General features: G+C 53.6%; 1 protein-coding gene across 1 annotated transcript; it reads right to left on the bottom strand.

Moving 5' to 3' along the window:
- Window positions 1-3,444: 3,444 nt before the first annotated feature.
- On the bottom strand, window positions 3,445-14,206 carry CDC37 (cell division cycle 37). Its single transcript, XM_006104048.2, has 8 exons — window positions 13,978-14,206; window positions 7,766-8,047; window positions 7,304-7,412; window positions 7,080-7,195; window positions 6,875-6,997; window positions 5,633-5,815; window positions 5,478-5,549; window positions 3,445-3,975 (listed from the first exon to the last, which is right to left on the bottom strand). Exons 1-8 carry the CDS (start codon window positions 14,077-14,079, stop codon window positions 3,826-3,828), a joined length of 1,137 nt encoding a protein of 378 aa, XP_006104110.2. The 5' UTR covers window positions 14,080-14,206; the 3' UTR covers window positions 3,445-3,825.
- Window positions 14,207-15,043: the final 837 nt, after the last annotated feature.

Below are 15,043 nucleotides of genomic sequence, written 5' to 3'. Positions count from 1 at the left end.
AATATATTTTTTTAAAATTCTAATCTGTAATTAAAAAAAAAAAAAAGGACTGGTGAAGTAAATGCTGAGATGTGCACATACTGGTGCTTTCCAGGCTGGGGAGACAGAATGAGGAAGTGCTGACGGACCGTTAAGGAAAGATCTGCAGATCATATTGTTCATTGAAAAAAGCAAGATGTTTCAGACTGTAGAGTGGGCTACGTTTTGTGTAAAAAGAAAGGGAAGTGGCCCAGCCAGCGTGGCTCAGTGGTTGAGCGCCAACCTATGAACCAGGTCAGGGTTTGATTCCGGGTCAGGGCACATACCTGGGTCACGGGTTTGATTCCCAGTGTGGGGCGTGCAGGAGGCAGCCAATCAATGATTCTTTCTCATCATTGATGTTTCTATCCCTCTTTTCCTCTCTCTTCCTCTCTGAAATCAATTAAAAAATATATTAAACAAAACAAAACCCTCTGTAACTGCCCTAGTCGGCTTGGCTCACATTGGCTTAGGGCGGCAGTGGTTCTCAACCTTCTGGCCCTTTAAATACAGTTCTTCATGCTGTGACCTAACCATAAAATTATTTTCGTTGCTACTTCATAACTGTAATGTTGCTACTGTTATGAATCATAATGTAAATATCTGATATGCAGGATGGTCTTAGGCGACCCCTGTGAAAGGGTCGTTCGACCGCCAAAGGGGTCGCGACCCACAGGTTGAGAACCTCTGGCTTAGAACATTGGCCCACGGACTGAAGGACCATGGGTTCGATTCCAGTGAAGGGCACATATCTCGGTTGCAGGCTCAATCCCTGGCCTGGAAGGGGTGCGTGCAGGAGGCAACCAATGTGTCTCTCTTACACAAATGTTTCTCTCTGTCTCTCCCTCTCCTGTGCCCGCAACCCAGGCACATGCCCCTGACCGGAATCGAACCTGGGACCCTTCAGTCCGCAGGCTGACGCTCTATCCACTGAGCCAAACCGGTTTCGGCTCTCCCTCTCCTTTTCACTTTCTATAAAAAAAGGAAAAAATATATACTGGATTAAGATTAACAAGAAACAAGACAAAAACTCTGTAACTAAGATAAATACTTAAATACTTTAGTGCAGCCCTAGCTGGTTTGGCTCAATGGATAAAGCGTCGGCCTGCAGACTCAAGGGTCCCAGGTTCGATTCCAGTCAAGGGCATGTACCTTGGTTACAGGCACATACCCAGTAGGGGGTGTGCAGGAGGCAGCTGATCGATGTTTCTCTCTCATCGATGTTTCTAACTCTCTATCCCTCTCCCTTCCTCTCTGTAAGAAATCAATAAAATATATTTAAAAAAAATACTTTAGTGCAATATTTTCAAACAGCACAATGAACATAAAAAAATGCCCATGATAAACAAAATATCGAAATTTTAGGAACTAGAGTGCTCAGTTATAGTGGAGCCTGAGGCAAAAGGAAAAATCAGGAATATGGATTGTCTTTGAAAGTTTTCACAGTAAAGAATTAAGAAGTTGCCCTGCCCTAACCGGTTTGGCTCAGTGGATAGAGCGTCGGCCTGCGGACTAAAGGGTCCCAGGTTTGATTTGGTCAAGGGCATGTACCTTGGTTTCGGGAACATCCCCAGTAGGGGGTGTGCAGGAGGCAGCTGATGGATGTTTCTCTCTCATCGATGTTTCTAACTCTATTCCTCTCCCTTCCTCTCTTTAAAAAATCAATAAAATATATTTAAAAAAAAAAAAAAAGAAGTTGCCCTAGCCGGTGTGACTCAGTGGATGGAACTTCGGCCTATGGAGACCTGGGGTTCAATTCCAGTCAAGGCACATGCCTGGGTTTCCAGCTCCTTCCCCAGTAGGGGGCGTGCAGGAGACAGCCAATCAAAGGTTCTCTCTCATCATTTATGTTTCTATCTTTCCCTCTCCCTTCCTCTTGGAAATCAACAAAAAAAAAATATTTTTTTAAAAAAAGAATTAAGCAGTTGACAACCCTGGATGAGTGAAGTTTACCCAGGGCCTTAGGCTGCCTTCCCCCACCCTGCCCTCCAGATCCACCACCTGTCTTTCTCATCTATATGAAAAGCACTAGGAGATGGAGCTCACTATTGCCCCCTGGTGGTGATCAGCTTGTGCACAACAGAATTCTGGAACCCTTAGTTTTGGCAAATGTTTGCTTAGAGCCCCCTGTATGCTAGGACCCCCTGTGGCGCTGTGAATATCTCAGGACCAGGTAAGACTCCATCTGTGCCCTGCTGGCACTCACAGCATAACAGAGACAATACACAGGTCGGCAAAGCCAGGCACTTGGGTAGGTGAGGCAAGCTGCCTGGGGTCAGGAGGGGCAACTCAGAAGGCTGGTGGAGGGCCTCTGGGAGGTGGCACTGAGCTCTGGTCTTAGTGACAAGCATGCTGGGGTGGTATCCCCCAAAAGGGGCGGGCAGAGGGCTCCACTGGTTTGATATTTCATCTCTTAGGCTAATGTGTCCATGCTTATTATACTATTCTTTAAAGCCCTTTCTGGGGCCCAAATATTTCGTTACTTTTTAACAGGAGCCCCACTTGAGGACCTATAGGGGTGTTCAGGCAGAGGGGCAGGCATGCACCAAGGCCCACATCCTGAGCACGTGCCAGGCACCTGCTTGCCAGTAGCATTATCTCCTTTCACAACTGTGGGAGGAGGGCATTACCATTATTCTCATTGTACAGAGGGGGACACTAAGTTGTCCAAACTCACACTGATGTAAAATTTCAAGTGCTCTCAGATCAACAGGGCATAGAGCAGGGGTCCTCAAACTACAGCCCGTGGGCCACATGCAAATACAAATATTGTATTTGTTCCCGTTTTGTGTTTTTTACTTCAAAATAAGATATGTGCAGTGTGCATAGGAATTTGTTCATAGTTTTTTTTTAAACTATAGTCCGGCCCTCCAACGGTCTGAGGGACAGTGAACTGGCCCCCTGTTTAAAAAGTTTGAGGACTCCTGGCATAGAGGGAGTGGGCAAAGGGCCACAAGGTGAGGGCAGGGAGGTGACTGGGTGATGGTTCTGGGCCTGGTGAGCCTCGGGAGGGCTTTAGCCACTGCTCTGAGGGAGGAGCGTGCCCTGACTCGTGTTCATGTGCATCTTCTGGCCACTGGCCGTTGGGGTCTGGTGTGGGGCCGGTGTCCAGGCCACAGGTGCTGGGGACCTGGACCAGGGTGGAGGCCTGTGAATAAAAAGATGTTTTGGAGGCAGAGCTGCCCACATGGAAGGCGAGACATGGTGCAGGAGACTTAGAGGAATAAGACAAGTCAAAGCCTGAGAGGCGAGAGGCAGGTGAGAACCTTGATGGGAGAGATGGAACAGTGTGTCTGGAGTGAGTACAAGAGTTGCCCAGACAGATGGAGGGCAAAGCGTGGGACTCACAGGTCTGGTCACCAACACTCACCAGGCTCCCCCTTCCCACCCCCGAGAAGAGCTGTGCCAACAGCCCGCGCGACGCTGTACAGAGCATCTGAAATCCTTTATTGGAAGATCACTGCTGTTTACCATAGAGGAGACTCGACAGCTGACAGTGGACACTGCCTGGAGCAGGCCCCTCGGCTGGGGACCCTCCCCCGCTCCTGTGGATCGGCTTAACCACCTCTGCTCCTTCCTGCACCCCAGGGCCTTTGGCATAATGCTGATGGGGGAGCTCAGGCAGTGAAGGCCCTTGACTCAAAGCAAGACTTGGATGAGTGCGGGGGGTAGGGCATGGGCAGGTCTCCCAGGCTGGAGGGTGGGGGGAAGTGAAGGAAGCCAGGAGCTAGGGCAATGGCATCTATTTTCATTTTCTGAAAAGGGGGGCACGGAAGCCTGCAGGCAGGCGGGCGGCAGCTGGGCGGGTCACGCGCTGACATCCTTCTCATCTGGCTTGACAGCTTCCAGCAAAGGGTCCCCGGGCCCTGCCTCCTCTCCCTCCTTGGCCTCACTGGACTTGGAGTTGGGGACCCAGAGGCCTGAATCGATGCAGCGCTGCATGTGGTACTTTGCATCCTGTGGGGAGAAAGACAGACAGGTGAGGCCAAGCTGCCCCCTCCAGGAGGAGCACCTGTCTCCTGCACATCCTAAAGCCTGCTTACTGCTCACTCTAGAGCAGAGCTATCCAAAGGGCTGTCTGCAGTGATGGAAAGGAGCCATAATCTGTGCTGTCCAACATGGTGGCCACCAGCCACATGTGGCTATCAAGTAAGTCCAATGTGGCTAGTGCAGCCCGGCTCAGTGGTTGAGTGTTGACCTATGAAACAGGAGGTCATCGTTCGATTCCCAGTCAGGGCACATGCCCAGGTTGTGGGCTCCATCCCCAATACTGGGCATGCAGGAGGCAGCTGATAAATGGTTCTCTCTCATCATCGATGTTTCTATCCCTCTCTCCCTTCCTCTCTTAAATCAATAAAATTAAAAAAAAAAAAAAAAGCCCTAACTGGTTTGTCTCAGTGGATAGCGTCGGCCTGCGGACTGAAGGGTCCCGGGTTCGATTCTGGCCAAGGGCATGTACCTTGGTTGCGGGCACATACCCAGTAGGAGATGTGCAGGAGGCAGCTGATCGATGTTTCTCTCTCATCAATGTTTCTAACTCTCTATCCCTCTCCCTTCCTCTCTGTGAAAAATCAATAAAATATATTAAAAAAAAAAAAAAAAAAAAAAAAAGAGCATGACCTCTGTGTACCAAAGACAGGCAGTGAACCTCAAGCCGGAGTTTGAAGATCTAGAAACCCCAGCACAGATCCTCTGAATGGACCCAATTTACATATGAGGAAACCAGTATGGCCAACCATTAAGCCAGCTGTCAGAAATGGGGTCAAACCAAGCTCTATTAAGACTCATCTCTCAGCACTGCTACTGCTCCTAACAATAATGACAGCTGAGGTTTACCAGCATCTACCATGTGCCCAGCCATTCCCATGCATTTGGCCAGTTTATATCAAAAGAGAATCTGTGGCCCTAGCTGGTTTGGCTCAGTGGGTAGAGCGTTGGCCTATGGACTGAAGGGTTCCGGGTTCGATTCCGGTCAAGGGCACATGCCAGGGTTGCGGGCTCAAACCCCAGTGGGGGGTGTGCAGGAGGTGGCCGATCAGTGATTCTCTCTCATCATTGATGTTTCTTTCTCTCTCTGTCCCTTCCTCTCTGAAATAGATAAATATATATATATATTTAAAAAAGAGAGAGAGAGAGAAGCTGTGGTTTGATGGGGTATCTGACGCTGGGGAGGAACCCCCTCCTTGGGCCACCTTGAATCACTGGCCAGCTGGGGTCAGTGGGGTGTGCTGGCTGTGCTCACAAACAGCCCACAGTGAAGTGATACTCAGTCTGGATGCCGAGGACACAGTAGGTGCCTGTGGTACAAAAACCTGGCTGCCCTGGCCACAGTGACCCAGCCTCCGTATTCCTCCCAGAAGCCCAGGAGACCCTTCTATCAGCAACATGGAGAGCTGGGGGCAGGGGAGCTGAGGGACACACTGCTGGCTAGCGGGTGGGCCGGGGATGCAGTTACTTACACTGGGGTCCATCTTGCTAATGGCGTCTTGGAGCATCTGCACGTCCTTCACGTCGAAGCATTTCTGGAGTTCCTGTGGAGGCAGAGGGGCTGAGGTCAGGGCTTGGGCCCCTGGGACTCCGCAAGTCCTGCCCGCCTGGGGCTGGGGCTCCGGACCTCAGGGAGAGACTCGTAGACTTCCACGGGGTCCAGGCCACCAGGGCCAAGCCGCTTCTTGCGTTCCTCCTCCTCGTACTCCTTCATGGCCTTCTCGATGCGCAGCTTGGCGCGGCCCCGCACGCGCTCCTTGAAGGCCTCCAGCTCATCGTTGAAACCCTCCATGTACTGGCGGTCGGCTGTCTGTGGGGAGCGGGAGGCAAGAGGGGTTTGCCAGGCAGGACTGAGGGATCCAAGACCCTCCTGTGCCAGTCCTCAGAGACACCCTGGGGCTGAGCCTCTTCTCTATTCCATCTAGTCTCCGCCTCTAAGCTCAGACTGTACCACCTACACAGGCAAACCTCGAAGGTACTGCGGGTCGGTTCCAGACCACCGCAAGCAAGTAAACATCGCAATAAAGCAAGTCACACGAATATCTGGTTCCTCAGTGCACATAAAAGTTATGTTTACAATATACTGTAGTCTAAGTATGCAATAGCATTATGTCTAAAAAATGTACCTACCTTAATTAAAAGATACTTTATTGCTAAAAAATGCTAACCATCATCTGAGCCTTCAGCGAGTCGTAATCTTTTTGCTGGTCTTGCCCTAGTAACATCAAAGATCACTGATCACAGATCACCACAATGAATATAGTAATAACGAAAAAGTCTGAAAAACTGAAAATATTACCAAAATGTGACACAGAGACATGAAAAATGATGCCGATAGACTTTAGCACAGGGTTGTCAAAAACCTTCAATTTGTAAAAACACACAACACCTGCGAAGTTCAATAAGGTGAAGTGCAATCAAACGAAGTGTGCCTGTACGCTGATGCCACCTGCCTGCACGCCCCCTGCACCACAGACCCCTCAGCCACTCCTTGACGTCCCCCTGCGGGGATTTTCGTAGACACCTCCAACTCCACACGGCCACACCTGAGCTCTGGATCACACAGCCCCGCCCCCAAATCTGCCCTGCCCTCAAGCTCCCCAGCTCAGCACACGGAGCTTTGTTCTTCCAGGTGCTCAAGGTAAGAAACCTGGAGGTGTCCTTGACTCTGTCCCTCACCCTCTTTTCAAAATCTGTCTGGAAGCCAACAAATTCTCACCTCCTCCATGGCTCAGCCCTCTCCTGATGTATAAGGTTCTAATCATAGAGGCCCGGGCCCCAGTGGACATGTGTTTGCCTCCCACCGACGACCGTAGGCTGGTTCCCTGAGGACCACCCCCACCTTGCCCCAGCTGCTCAGGGCCCCTACCTTGATCTTAGTGAAGAACTGCCGGAAGCAGGCACGGGGGTCCACCTTCAGGCTCTTGGCCAGCTCCAGGATGAACTGCATGACAATGGTCTGGTGCGCCACCTGCTCCATGAGTGCACATTTCTGCCCAAGGAGAACCAGCAGTGTCACCAAGTGGCAGCCTGAGGGTAGAGCCTTTCCCCAGCCCAGGGCCTGCTCCACTCACCTCCTCCACCTCTAGGTCAATGCACCAGATGACCAGGTAGTTGGCTGTCTCCTCGCACACCAGGTGGGCGTTGTCTGACAGGTACTTCTGACTGTCATCCCAGCGGTGGAGCATGCCTACGACAAGGTGTTGGCAGGGTGCTGGACGGACCCAGAGGCAGGGCCAGCCCCCGTCACACGCAACCCCCTCAGGCCCCCACTGCTGGCGCCCCGCACCCAACTCACCAAAGTGCTTTATCTGTTTCTCATACTTCTCCACAAAGGTCTTGTGTTTCTGTTCTCTCACCTCTTCTGACTCCTCCTCCACCTGCTCGGGCTTGGTATTGACCATGCTCTGTGTGTGGGGGGAGGGGGAGAGGGAGTGGGCTGGGGTGAGGCCTCGGAGTGCCTCGAACATGGCCGGTGGGCCGAGGCCGCCGTGCCCATCCCATCCACCGCGGAGGCAGGGATGGCGCCATGAACATCAATGTGGCAGGAGCATGAGCATGGCACCTGTGGCCTCGGACGAGGGCCTTCGGGCCGATCAGGAGGGGACCAGTGGGGTGCTCCATCCACTTGGCGTCCCTGTTCCCCCCGCTGCCCCCATCCATCTCTCCCTTAACCTGTGCAGCCCTCACCCCCCCCCCCAACCTCCAATGGCCACGGAGCCCATCCAGGGGGTGCGAGTGCCCGCCAGCCCCCGCAGACCTTGCTGAAGCCGTCCTTGCTGAGCGTGTCCACATTCCAGGGCATGCTCTTCTCCTTCTTGCGCATCTCCTCCAGCTTCTGCTCCCAGCTCCGCTCCTCCTTGCGCAGCTGCTGAGCCTCGGCCTGCAGCCGCTCCAGCTCCACCTTGCTGCCCTCGTCCTCAGCCACCTCCAGCTCCTTCAGCTTCCGCTGGCACTCCACCACCTTGCGCTTGCACTCGCGGCAGCTCCTGTCCAGCTCCTCTTTCTCCTTCTGGAACTGTTCCATGCGCTCCACCCGGGCCTGTGGGCAGAGATGGCCCATCACTCTGGGGAACAGCCTGCCCCTTGACCCTGGCCCCATCCCAGCCAAGGGCTTCCGGGATATACCTGGGATGGTCACAAGGAATGTCTGCACCAACATGTGTCCTGGGTGCCCAGCTTCTACCCTCACCCCGAGATACCTACACACACTTGAGTCAGGTCCCTCCTCTGCTCAGAACTCCTCATGGCTCCCACCTCACTCACAGCAAAAGCCCAAGTCCTCCCCATAGTCCACAAGGCCCTGCTACCTCCATGCCTTCACCTCCTCCAACTCCCCTGCCCCACAGCCACCTGGCTGCCTCAACCTTTCCTGAATGCGCTCCAACCTCAGAGGCTTTGCACTGGCTGTTCCCTCGGCCTGGAAGGCTCTGTGCCCGGATCCTCCTCCCCCCAGGTTACTCTCTCGCATCCCTAGCATCTTGGCTCACATGTTGACTTATAGGTGAAGCCTTCCCCGAGCACCTCACTGAAGAGCAGGACCTCCCCTCACTCCTGTCCTGCATTATCTTCCTCCTCAGCACACGTCACCTGCTAACATCCAGTGACAATTATTTACCATGTTTTGGGCACTGTCCCTCTCCAAGGATACTGGCTCCCCAGAAGTGGGGATACATCTGTTTACTGGGGTCACACACACACTGGCACATAGCAGGGGCTCAGGAATTGCAAGCTGGATGAGTCAGGACACCCCCTACCCTGGCTGGTGTAGCTCAGTGGATAGAGTGTCGGCCCAAAGAACAAAGGGTCTCGGGTTTGATTCCCAGTCAAGGCCATGTACCTAGGTTGCAGGTTCAATCCCTAGTTCCGGTCTGGGTGTGTGCAGGAGACAACCAATCGATGTGTCTCTCTCACATCGATGTTTCTCTCCACCCCCCTCCTCCCACTCTCTCTAAAAATCAATGGAAAAAAATATCCTTGGGTGAGGATTAACAAAAAAAAATGAAATAAAATAAAAAGACACCCCTCACCAAGGTCATAGGCTCCCCTTCTCCCTCAGAGTCTCTCTGCAACACCAGAGCACCATCCTCTGCCCAGCAACCCTCTCAATCCACCTCTGCCTGGGTGTCCTGTAGGCATCTCCAACTCCATGTCCAAAACTGAACCCACCATTTACCCCCCAAAACCCAGTCTCCTGCCGTGTCCTCCCTCAGTGAAGCCACCCTACCCCACCTCCTGCCCCCAGTTGAGGCCTGCTCACTGATCCTGCCCTGCCCTCCTGCTCTGGCACCAGGTCCTGACGGTTTTCACTATTAAATGATTCTCTAATTCACTCCACTGCAAGTCTTTGAGCCTGGACCATTGCCAAGGCCCCCAGCTTCGTGCCCAGTAGCCTCCTGGGTGTTACACCCCAAATGTCCACTTCCACTGTGCCCTAAGCTCAGTGATGGTGCCCATCTCACCGTCCCCCTCGCTCAGTCCCCCCATTCAGACCCCTATCAGATTGCTCGGCCCTGTCTGCTCTCCAGCCCTGCTGGGCTCCACCATCATCTTCCCTGGCTCCTGGCTGTGCCCATTCAATCCAGAGCCATTGACAAAACCCCAAGAGATGTCATTGCCTTCAACGGCTGCTCTCTCCAATCCAGGCTCAGACGCTGACAGAGGAGTCTTTGGAACATATACATCTTTTCCCACTACTCCATCCTAGTGTGTGGGTTCAGATGGGACCCTCTGACCCTGCCCCCAGCTGCCAACCGGGCGCCAAGGCCCTGTGTAGGGCTGGGTCCTGCCCTCCTCTGCCAACTCTGGGTCCCAGGCAGATGTTGGCCCTTGTGGTTCCCCGAATACACCAGTTCTCCTGCCTCTTAGCTTCTGCACATGCTGTTCCTTCCACCTGGAATTCTCTTCCTCTTACTCCATTTGATTTGCCAAGTCTCAGTTTCAACAGAGCCTTCCCCAGTGTCCTCCTAAGCGTCACTGCGTCCCCAAAGCCCCTCTGTGATCATCAGATAATGTGAGAAGATGCTGGAGGGCAGCCTCAGGCCCCAGAGCTGGGGTCACATTCCATGGTCACGGTGTACTGCCTGGGGGCCCCGGGGCCGATCCCCTAACCTCTCCCAATCTGTTTCCTCGTCTGTCAAATGCAGACACCACCACCAAACTCATGGGATTGCACTAGGAGAAGCAAAGAAGGTTATAAAGTAAAGCAGACGGTCCAGGGCATGGGCGCCCAGCAAGCACCATCCCCACACTGGTTCCTGTCGTTACTGTCTGTCCAAGGGGACAATCGCTCTCTCTGGGGAACATTTTCGGGCTCAAACAAGGAAATGCACTTTGGGGGCTCAGTTTTATTTCTGCCCCTGAGTTAGGGCTCACTGACTGGGAATGGTTGTTACTGCATCATCACAGCACCCAGCTCCACCACTTACTGGTGACGTGTCCTTGGCCAAGTCCCTTAACCTGCTCCCTGCCTTGGTTTTCCCCTCTGTGAAATGAGGCCTCACAGGGTTGCTGTGAGGACCAAATATGATTCCATGGCAACTGCTTGCAACACAGCACTCAGTATCTTACTGTTATCATCACTGTCATAACTACCACCACCAGACTGGTCTGTTAACTTGCTTTTATGCCTTATTTGGGGCTGTCTGTTCAGGTTCAAGCACAGGGCCAGGCGCACAGTGGGTGAGAATCGAGAGCCCTGGGCCTCGAAAGGACTGGCGCTCCCCTGGATTGACACACCAGTCCTGAGCCTCACTTCCACCACGTGGACAGGGATCGAGAAGGCCCTTGCCTCACGGAGGGATGAAAAAACAACACAGGCCTGGCCTCTGCAACCTCCCTTTCTCCACAAGGGCCTGTGTCACCCTGGAGCCTTCTTGCTGACGTGTGAGGGGCTCTCTCCCAGGTGGGCATCACGCTGGCCTTGGGTGGCAGCAGAAACCTACCACCCTGCTGGGCAGCTACCAAGCTTTTCCCAGTGTCCTTTGAGTGGCCGCCAGGGAGGCCAAAGCTAAATAAAGGCCTCCCAGAACTGGCAGGGGTGGCTGCCCGCCAGGCCTGGCTTTCCACCTCCATGAGGGGCTGGGCAGGGCAGAAGCCAAGGCAGTGGGTGGGGCTGCCCTCCTGCCTTCCAGAGAGGGAAACCAAGGCTCATGGCATCTTAAGGTGGCACAACTCACTGGAAGGAGCCGCAGGAAACCAGTGGTGGCTGTCTGAGCAAGGGAGCCTCGCCTGTCCCCTTCTGGAATCTTTGGAGGTTTTTTTGTTTTTTACCATGTGAGCGAGTTACCTAAATAATAAGGATGAAAGTAGTGGCTAAAGTTTAAAAAGAGCTATTACATGCCAGGTGCTGTCCCAAAAGCATTACATCCATTAAGTAAATAAAGCAACCTTCATAACAACCCTACGGAGTGGATACTATTAATAGTCCCAACTGGGGAAACTGAGGCACCGAGAGATCAAACCCTTTGCTGGAGGCCATGCAGCAAGTTAGTGATTCAGGAGCCAAGATTTGAACCCAGGTGGGGAAGTCTGTGTTCAGAAGCTCACCAGGCGCCCTGACCGGTTTGGCTCAGTGGATAGAGCGTCAGCCTGCAGACTGAAAGGTCCCAGGTTCGATTCCGGTCAAGGGCATGTACCTTGGTTGCGGGCACATCCCCAGTGGGAGGTGTGCAGGAGGCAGCTGATCCATGTTTCTCTCTCATCGATGTTTCTAACTCTCTATCCCTCTCCCTTCCTCTCTGTAAAAAATCAATAAAATATATTTAAAAAAAAAAAAAGAAGAAGCTCACCAGGCTACCATTCTACCAATCCCACCTCTCCTCCCAGGGCCTGAGCCAAGTTCTTTTCAGATCTAATCTCATTTCAACTGACTGGGATAGAACCCAAGCTTGCCCAGTGCAGGAGACACTGAGGCCCCCTGTCTCCACTACAGCCTCAGGGCTCTTGCGGCAGGACAGGAAAAGGTTCTGTGGGAGGTGGGGGGAGGGGGGAGGCAGAGGGCGTGGCGGGAGGAAGCCGCTACAGGATAGAGGGGTCGTCCCACCCAGCAGGACCAAAGCGGTCTCCATACAGCAGTACAGATTAACCTCTTTGTGTGACAGAAACTGGCGTTCCCAAGTTTATTGTCTTTAGAGCTCTGTGGGTGTCTTAAATATGTCAAAATAATAAATGTTACACACAACAGGAAATGGAGGTGCTAGAACTTTCTTACACTCTAGGACAGGGGTGGGGAACCTTTTTTCAAGGGCCATTTGGATATTTATAACATCAGTCGAGGGGCATTCAAAATTATCAACTTAAAAATTAGCCTGCTATATTTGGTCAAACATTTAATTAACTCACCCCTAATGCCTTGGCAGGGCCAGACCAAATGACTTCACGGACCTTATATGGCCCACAGGCCGGACGTTCCCCACCCCTGCTCTCTAGCAGCTTGCCCAGCAGATACACCGTAAGAGCCTGCTGTTTTAAGGAATGGGCTGAAAATGGGACGGGGGCCAGATGTAGGAACTAATAATGCCTTGGCAGGATGGGAAGGGGCCTTCTAGGAGTTTCTGGATAAGTGATTGGGAGTTGCCATAAGGGAGGGTGGGGTGAAGCATTCGTAACTGGAAGGTTCTGACAGGTACACACCCTCAGTTTAAAAGTGTAACAGGCACAGGCATGTGGATACAGTAGCTATGATATGGGGGAGCAGGAGGTTAGAACATTAGGTCTTTTATTTTTAAATATGTTTTTATTGTTTCAGAGAGGAAGGGAGAGGGAGAGAGAGAAACATCAATGATGAGAGAGAATCATCGATGGGCTGCCTCCTGCATGCCCCCCACTGGGGATGGAGCCCGAAACCCAGGCATGTGCCCTTGACTGGAATTGAACCTGGGACCCTTCAGTCCGCAGGCTGATGCTCTATCCACTGAGCCACCAGCTAGGGCTAGAACATTAGGTCTTATGAGAGCTATTCTATTGGTCTTTGAGCACTGTTGGACAGGGAGAAAGGCAGGGGTACTCTCAGACTTGGGATTCTGGGATCTGGATTTAGGGGCAAATAGATAAAATTGGAATCAGGCTGGGGGAGGGTTCCTGGTGAGAGTAGAGACAATTTGGGTGTCTGAGAGCAGCAGACTACGCTGGGGTTAGGAGGAAGACAGGGTGGGTTTGGATGAGGTGTTCCAATGCTGGCAGAGGTGCTACAGGAAGCTGGTCTTGGGGTGTGGGTGGTGCCTGGGTCTGCAATACCAAGCAAGCAGCAGGGGCTCTGGGAGGGAAGCTACTAAGGTAGGGTTTCCTGATGTCGTGGGATATGCGGTCTACAGCAGGTGAGACTAAAGCGGAGCAGACAGAATTGGAGGCTCCAGCAGGGTAGAGCTGGTAATTCCGTCTGGAGGGGAACCGGGTTCCCAAACTCCAGTCTAGATGGGACTGAGGACCCCGGTAGGGCAAAGGACAGAATGATAGGGAAGGGGCCCCGGGTGTGGGTTGGCGTCCAGGCCAGGAACAGAAATCCCAGGGGAAGCAGAGTTCCCTGTTCTATTTGGAGGCGTGGGATCTCTGGATCTGAATGGGAATCATCCTCAAACCCAGGGAGTCATATCACAGAATAGATTCATTCAAGGATTAGGGACTCTAGGAACTGGGGAGGGGAGGGGCGAATGGGATATCCAAGATCAGAAGTGGGTACCGGAATAGGATCAGGGTCCAGACTCTGTGGCAGAGTTCTGGGTATAAGTCGAAGGTCCCAGACAGGGCTAGGGGGCACCCCCAAAGCTTGTCTTGGGAGTCTAGACTATGAGGAAGGTGCCCTAGGGGTCCCGGCAGTTCTGGGGTCACGAAATTGAGCCCCGGAAGATATTAAAGGCCCAGACTGTGCGGTGGGATCCCAGGTGTCAATGGCGGGTCCCCGGAGGTATAGGGGATCAGAACTCTGGAGCGGAGTCCCGGGAGGGGGGAAGGTGCTGGGCACGCGCGCTCTACCTGGTGCCGCCAGCGGAAGAGACTGGCCGTGTCGATGTTGGGGTGCGTCTCATCTTCATCGTCAGACACCTCGATGTGGTCCCACACGCTGTAGTCCACCATCTTGCGCTGTGGCCCAGCCCGCTCCGGTTCCGAAGGGGCACTGGCGGTGGCGGCAGCGACAGCGACAGCACGGGAACTTGGGTCCGCGGAGCCCCGCCCCTTCCGCTTCCGGTCGGGCGCGTAAGCCCCACCCGCAGATGACGCCATATCTCTAGTAACTGCGGCGGCGGCGCTGGCGACCGAGCTGGTCTTAAAGGGACTTGAGCGCGTGTTCCGGCCTCCGGGGTCCCCGCTAGGCACCTCCGAGGGGTATACCTGAGGGCGCCCCAACCTCGCGCCCCCCTCATCTCCCGCTGCCTCACAGTGGGAATTTACGGCAGCCGCAGGTCGGGGGCAGTTGGTGAGACTGAGCGAGAGAATTGTCCTCCTAGCCACCCACAGTGACCGCCTGAACCCACTGCAGGGGCGGGGCCTCGGCGAGGAGACCTGCCCCCTGTCCATTGTGAATCGGGGTGAGGTGTGATCTGAGGGGACTTACCAAAACGAGGGGTGCAGGATCTTGCCTTGGGAGGGTCTAAGGTTCTCAACCTTCTGGCCCTTTAAATACATTTCATGTTGTGACCCAACCATAAAATTATTTTCGGTGCTACTTCATAACTGTAATGATGCTACTGTGATGAATCGTAATGTAAATATCTGATATGCAGGATGCTCTTAGGCGACCCCTGTGAAAGGGTCGTTTGCCCGCCAAAGGGGTCGCGACCCACAGGTTGAGAACCGCTGGGAGGAGGGCTATGACCCTGCCCTTGGCTGGCCGTGATGTGGCCCTGCTTTGGGGGCTGGTGTTTCCCGGTTCGGATCAGAGCCTCCTGGTCCCACTCCTATCTTCTGCCGCTTAGGAGCGGGACTCGCGTGCACCCACTGTAGAATCACCCGGACGCCTCCCGCCCCAACCCCACCGCGTGTCTGCCGAGCGGGTACGCGGCGGCGTGTCCCTGTGCGGCCGCTGGGTGTCGCTAGTGTC

The sequence above is a fragment of the Myotis lucifugus genome, unplaced genomic scaffold (assembly GCF_000147115.1).
Source record: "Myotis lucifugus unplaced genomic scaffold, Myoluc2.0 scaffold_539, whole genome shotgun sequence".
NCBI classification, from domain to species: Eukaryota; Metazoa; Chordata; class Mammalia; order Chiroptera; family Vespertilionidae; genus Myotis; species Myotis lucifugus.
This window is presented reverse-complemented; position numbering and strand designations above follow the sequence as displayed.

What these genes read in the sequence shown, in the direction of transcription:
- CDC37 (XM_006104048.2), bottom strand. Translation starts at nt 14,079, where the DNA reads ATGGTGGACTACAGCGTGTGGGACCACATCGAGGTGTCTGACGATGAA. An exon ending in AGTTCTTCACTAAGATCAAG is followed by an intron (nt 5,816 to 6,874) that starts GTAGGGGCCCTG and finishes CGCTCCCCACAG; the next exon opens with ACAGCCGACCGCCAGTACAT. An exon ending in TTAGCAAGATGGACCCCAGT is followed by an intron (nt 3,976 to 5,477) that starts GTAAGTAACTGC and finishes TTCTCCCCACAG; the next exon opens with GATGCAAAGTACCACATGCA.